Below are 6,578 nucleotides of genomic sequence, written 5' to 3' on the forward strand. Positions count from 1 at the left end.
AGAAATGCAAGTATAGCAGTAAGAAATGTGAAATGCTCCATACCTGTCATCCTCACCATCAACAGGGATAGGTAAACCAAATACGGGTAAATGAAGAGGGTTTGATAGAGAGTCCGTGAGAGGAACTTTCACAAAAGACTTCTCAGAAATCAAGGGGATTGGCGGCTGAGGTAGGGGTTCCGACTTTCTCCGGTCCTCAATCTGACTAATGGTGGACTGCGGCAGACTACTATGTACACCGCCTGTACCTTGCACAGAAGGAAGCCCGGCTGTCGGGATCAAGCTGTTACTCCTACTGACAGACGTATGGCTACTCAATGGAGACTGTACAAAAGTCGAAGGAGCGATTGGCATAGTAACAGGGGGGGCAGCCGACACACTCGGCACACTACTCGTTATTCCAGAGACCCCTGAAGTAGGCACACTGTGCAGCCCGGGGGTCATAGCAAGGTGTCCACCAGGAATGTTTGAGAGCTGACTACTTGCAGTCGCTTTCGGTTGCCCCCCACCAATAGACGTCACACCTCCCGCTTGTTGCATATGAACTGGATGGCTTTGGGGAGTAGATAGTCCTGATCCTTGACTCACAGAGTCGCCAGGCTTCGCTTGTAGACCCATGGCTTGCAGATGCTGGCCTGGAAGACTGGATGGTGCTCCGGAAGCCGCTGCTATTTGACTAGATCCTTGGGATTGTAGACCAGATACATGTTGGGTGCCCATTATATGCCCAGACTGCATGTGGGCCTGGGAGTAAGTGAACTGCTGGGCATTGGTCTGCTGCTGACTCATAGACATGCCAGCCTGGGCAGGAGCAGCTACATTCGTGGGGGCTTTGCCATTGTGCCCACTCTGTGCATGGATATAGGACTGGCCCATCATCTGCGGGGCACCAGGATACTGTGCTGCCCCCTGGGACGTAGCGCCTCCTACAGGCTGCCCGATGGCAAAGTGCTGAGGGGGCAGCGGTGACACAGCAGTCAGGGAGGCGTCAGCCAGAGAGTCCGGCCCGGGCCCTATGTGCACCGAGCCCACCGTGGCCCCCAGGCCGCTGTCCCGCTCCCCCGTGTGCTCATGGTGCCGCAGGGAGTCCGTGGCCCGGGTGATCACCGTGCTGCTGCTGTCAGATTCCCGGTCATAGTACTCGGTGCATGTCCAGCGGCCCCGCCGGTAAGGCTCTCCGGAGCCGTGGTCTAGTTTGATGACTCGGAAGCGGGAGCTGCAGGCGGCCGTGCTGGTGGTAGCGGGGGAGGTGGTGAGCGGGGCCACGCTGGTGGGTGTAGCTGCCTGCTGGGTGCTCGGGTTCTGGGCAGCGCTCTGGCCGATGCTGTTTCTTCCGCCGGGAATAAGCGGCGCCTCCTGCTGCACGTTAGGGGACACTGCGGCCGGGGTGTCGGGGTCCCCCACGTTGTTGAGCGTCTCTTCGGACCAGCTCCGCTCCACCACATCCTCGGGCCCGTAGTCCGTGGCCCGGGACACATCGAAGATCTCGGAGGAGACGTCCTCGGTACGGGACTCGTCGGGGTCGTCCAGGCTCTCGGTGTCCTCGGTAATGCTGCTGGCCGCCTGCGCCGTGGTCACACTGGTGATCTGGAAGCAGCTCTTCTTCTTAGCCGGCATCTTAGACATGATGAGGGGCAGAGCCGAGACACGTCCCCCCGGGGAGGCAGGGAGGGAGGAAGCGGCGGGCCCGCTAGAGTCCAGGGGGGCGGGGAGGGTGAAGAGTCCCGGTGTCACCGTCTAGCGCAGCGTACACATGTCTGCGGCGGCTCGGCCGGTAACGCTGAGGGCCCTGCTAGGCCCGGCCTCCTGTGTCACCACAGTCCGGGGATGTACAGGCCGCTCGCTCACCTCACAGACGGATCTACCGGCTTCTGTCTATGAGGAAGGGGTGGGGGACAGGCCGCGGCGCCCCCGCTCGCCCCTACCTGCACTCCGGGGCGGCGGACATGTCACGGAATAAGAGGTGGCGCTGTCCCCGGATCACTGAGAGGAAGTGAGGAACGATCAGCAGGCTCCGAACTACAAGGGAGAAATGTCTGTTAGTGACGGTGGCTCCGGAGGCCACGCCCCCTCCTCGAGCTGACCTCAGCCAAAGCCCCGCCCCCTCACCGCTGCCTCACACACCACTCAAATTCAAACCGCTGTCATCACCGTACACAAGATGGCCGCCAGGGGCACTGTGCACAGTCATTCATAAATCCGTGCCATTGGTTGGGCCTCTGTTACGTCATCGGGAGGTGGGGGGGCTGAGAGGCGGAAGAAACCATTCCCCTCGGGAGGGGGCGGTGCTGGTGGTACGGCCCAGCTTTCTGCTGCTTTGTCTGTGTGCGGCTTCTGTCAGCTAACTTTTAACTCCTTGACGGCTCATGTTGTAGTGAGGGTTGGCATGGAGGTGCCAGGTGTAGCTGGTTGCCTTAGTAACCTGCCATTGATAAGTGGGAATTGTCACCTCTGTTTAAGTATGCGTCATACCATACTCATAGAAAGTGACTGCGACAAGTGGCGGCGAAGTGACGCATTCATGTGACGTCATGTGATTACTCTACCCGCATCCTAATGCCCGAGGGTGAAAACTGCCCAGAAAGTAGTGTCAGCTGTGAGTGACTAACCCAGTGTACTGCTGCACCGCCTACAGTGTATTACACTAGGGCAGTGTTTCCCAACCGGGGTGCCTCCAGCTGTTGCAAAACTACAACTCCCAGCATGCCCGGACAGCCGAAGGCTGTCCGGGCATGCTGGAAGTTGTAGTTTTGCAACAGCTGGAGGCACCCCGGTTGGGAAACACTGCATTAGGGTACTCCAAACTGTGGCTCTCCAGCTGCTGCAAAACTACAACACCCAGCATGCCCATGCAGCCTATGGGTGTCCGGGCATGCTGGGATTTGTAGCTTTACAACAGCTGGAGGCACACTGGTTGGGGAACACAGTCCTAGGCAAAACGGTGTTCCTATTACATAAATGGGCAAGGAGAGAAGCGCATGGTCACGTGCTTCTCTCCCTGATCTCTCTATGTGAGCGACACTGTCCCGTAGGCTTCCATTATGAGACCGTCTCGGTCATGTGACACGGAGAGAATGCCTGGCATTAACCCCATAGATTCCTCAAAGTATACATTTCTAGTAGGTTCAAAGGGGGAGGGTGATCGCCATATGGTAATTGTGGGATGACGGACTGAAAGTCTCTACCTGCCTCCATGCCATTGGATAGGCACTCCAGGAAAACAGGCAGCCTCAGCAAAATCAGCAATTTAACGTTGGGAACTTTTTTTTGCGTTTACGCCGTTATTATTATTAATTTTATTACAGTGTTTTATTTGAAAAATGGGAAATTGGGGGGGGGGGGGGGGGGGATGGGATTTTTTTAAGAACATTTTTTAAAGCGCAGCTGTCATGAGTTTTTAGCCCCCCAGACTACTACAATGTTGTTACAGATATCCATAACGTGAGTGTGACCATACCTTTATCGCTTTCCCTCCTTCTTTTATAACTTATAAAGTACATTTATCCAGCGGTCAGGCTCAGTCGGATAGGCGTGGCTTGGGGTTTGCAAACCACGCTTAACTACTCCTTTCAGCGCTGGGATCTCTGTGTAGTAAGACACAGCGCATCCACCTCTCCTGACATGCGCGCCCCACCGCCCAGCATTGCTCGCTCCAGCTGCTTATGCACTCACTGCGCAGGTGCAGTATTAGAGGAAAGGAGGGGCACATACGTCTTACTACACAGCGGTCCTAGCACTGAAAGGAGAGGATAGGCGTGGCGGCGGCATGGATTTGCTAACCCCAAGTTACGCCTATCGAAGTGTGCCTGACCGCTGGATAAATGTATTTTATAAGTTATAAAAGAAGCAGGAAAAGCGATGAAGTTATGGTTACACCCACGTTATGGATATCTGTAACAACAATGTAGTAGACTGACGTCAGGAGCCTCCGGCGCTACATCCGGAGTTCTATAAGAACGCTCCGGGTCTGATTGCTGTAGATCACGGGGACGGAGCATAGTGATGTCACGGCTCCGCCCCCGTGTGACGTCACGCTCCGCCCCCTCAACGCAAGCCTATGGAGGGGGCGTGACAGCTGTCACGCCCCCTCCCATAGTCTTGTATTGAGGGGGCGGAGCGTGACGTCACTATGCTCCGTCCCTGTGATCGCCAGTAATCAGACCCGGAGCAAGCTCGCTCCGGGGGCTAATTCTAATGGGGTGTGGCGTGGAAGATCACAGTGGTCTCCAGCGGCGGGATCCCCGCGATCAGGCATCTTATGCGCCGGAGTACCCCTTTAAGCACCTGCCAATCCAGGGAGCACTGGGAAGGATGGGTTAGTCCCCGTTCTTCCCCAGTAACCCATCTGCAGTCCGTGATTACATCGAGGAGCTGCAGATGGGTCCCCTAGACAGCAAGGAATATCGGTGCATTGCAGTGGATTTCAATTTGCCATAGAATGTAATGTGTGACTCAGCACTTTTCTCGGCTTGAGCGCTCCGCCTCCATTACATTCTATAGGCTGACACTCGCACATCAGCCCCCAACCATTGGTTACTGGGGGGGGGGGGGTGCGAGTGTCACGTGACATATCGGGTTATCACAGGGAGAGGAAATCCTCTCTCCCTGTGATAACCCAAGTGAGACTGCAGTGAGGAGCGATGCGGTGACTATTAAATATGTCACGTGACACTTGCACCACCACCCCCCCCCCCCCCAGCCCCCGCAGTAACCAATGGTTGGGGGCTGGTGTGCGAGTGTCAGCCTATAGAATGTAATGGAGGCGGAGCGCTCAAGCCGAGAAAAGTGCTGAGTCACACATTACATTCTGTGGCAAATAGCAATCCACTGCAATGCACCGGCATTTAACCATTTGAATGGTGGACATTGGAGCCAGCCCCATTATTACCGGCAGATGTCAGCTTCTGACCTGCAGGCCCGTGCCATATTCCCCTCACTTGACCCATGACGTACTGATAAGCGCATGTAGCGATACCACATATTTATTGTTCTGTGAATTTTTTTGTTTGAACAATGGGAAAGGAGGGTAATTTAAAATTTTTGGGGGAATGCTTATTTACATGTATTACATTTTTTTCTTTAACCCCTTCCCTACCCATGACGTAAAATTCTGCCATGTGAACTTAGCCTAACAGAGGAAAAAACCCATCCTGACTCCAATATGGCAATCAGAATAAATCCCTGGATTAAGGTTCTATCCATATAAATCTAGTATTCATAACCTGCAATATCATATTTTCCCAGAAAAATATCCAGGCCCCTCCATGAACTTGTTTATTGAGTCAGACATCACAACATCATGGGGCAAAGAGTTCCATAGTCTCACTGCTCTTACAGTAAAGAATCTCTGTCTGTGATTGTGGTGAAACCTTCTTTCCTCTACGTAGAGGATGCCCCCTTGTCATGGTTCCCGGCCTAGGTATAAAAAGATCACTAGCAACATCTCTGTTCTGTCCATTCATATATTTGTACATTGTGATCAGATCGCCCCTTAGATGTCTTTTCTCCAAACTAAATAACCCCAACCTGTCTTGGTCCTGTAATCCTCTTTGTTGCTCTCTTCTGCACCCTCTCAACTTCTGCCATGTCCTTCTTACATACAGGTGCCCAAATTTGGATACAATACTCTATGGCCCTTATTTACTAAGAGTGGAGTGTAGGTTTCTTTGTGGGTTTTAATTCCCTACAATTTATTTTCCACAGTATTTACTAAGGTTTCCCTACATTTTCCACTTTCCCTACACTTTGCTTTTTTTTACACCTGCTCTGATCTGTCTGGTTTTCCTCTGCTCAAATCCACCACATTTTATGTTGAAGCCTTAGTAAATATGTTGTTTTTTTGTGAAAATTTCGAGAACACGCCCCTTTTTGGAGACCATGCCCCCTTTCCCTGGTGGCACGCCCCCTTTTCGGGTTTTCTTAGCAAAATGGAGAGTTAGTCGGGGTTTTTTCAATTCTGGCGCAGACAGAATTTCTGGCGCAATGCGACAGAATCTGGCGCACAACCCGCCAAAACATGTCGGGTTTGCAATAGTAAATGAGGGCCTATATGTGGTCTGACTATTGATTTTTTTTACAGTGGTAAAACTATGTCCTTGTCACATCCCCCGCCTGATACATCCCATGACTTTATTAGCCTTGGCAGCAGCTGCCTGGCACTGATCACTAAAGATGAGCGTACTGTCCACTAGTACCCTCAAGACCTTTTCGGTAGTTTTACCTAATTGCCCAAGTGCATAAACTTACATTTATCCACATTATGGTCTATTCACATGTCCAGTATTCTATGCAGATTTGATGCGCGGGATTTTATTCTGCAGATTTCAATGTAAACTGAATGACTGAACAAAGCTTGAAATCCTGCGCATCAAATCTGCGAAGAATACTGTACATGTGAATAGACCCTTAAGCTTCATTTGTATACGTATTGATCTACAAATATAACATGTAATTTCAACCTTAATATACACTGCATAGAATTGAAATGGTCCACACAAGTAGAATAGTTAGCTCAGTTAAAACTTAACCTTTAATAATAAGTAGTGATAAGATAAGTAGTCCTCCAATAACAAATACAA

At 51.9% G+C, this 6,578-nt stretch overlaps 1 protein-coding gene across 5 annotated transcripts in view; it reads right to left on the bottom strand.

Moving 5' to 3' along the window:
* Positions 1-2,086, bottom strand: part of TSC22D2 (TSC22 domain family member 2) — a 68,905-nt gene extending 66,819 nt beyond the window's left edge. For 4 of the 5 annotated variants that reach the window (XR_008891069.1, XR_008891068.1, XM_056564760.1 and 1 more), the window contains exon 1: positions 44-2,086. Coding sequence is in view for 3 of the 5 variants with exons in the window: in XM_056564760.1 (XP_056420735.1) it covers positions 44-1,626 (1,583 nt within the window). In the remaining 2 variants the exon portion in view is untranslated. The remainder of the gene's footprint in view (positions 1-43) is intronic. The other variant, XM_056564761.1, reaches the window with a different exon arrangement.
* Between the last annotated feature and the right edge of the window lie 4,492 nt (positions 2,087-6,578).

Source organism: Hyla sarda, chromosome 3 (assembly GCF_029499605.1).
Source record: "Hyla sarda isolate aHylSar1 chromosome 3, aHylSar1.hap1, whole genome shotgun sequence".
NCBI lineage: Eukaryota > Metazoa > Chordata > Amphibia > Anura > Hylidae > Hyla > Hyla sarda.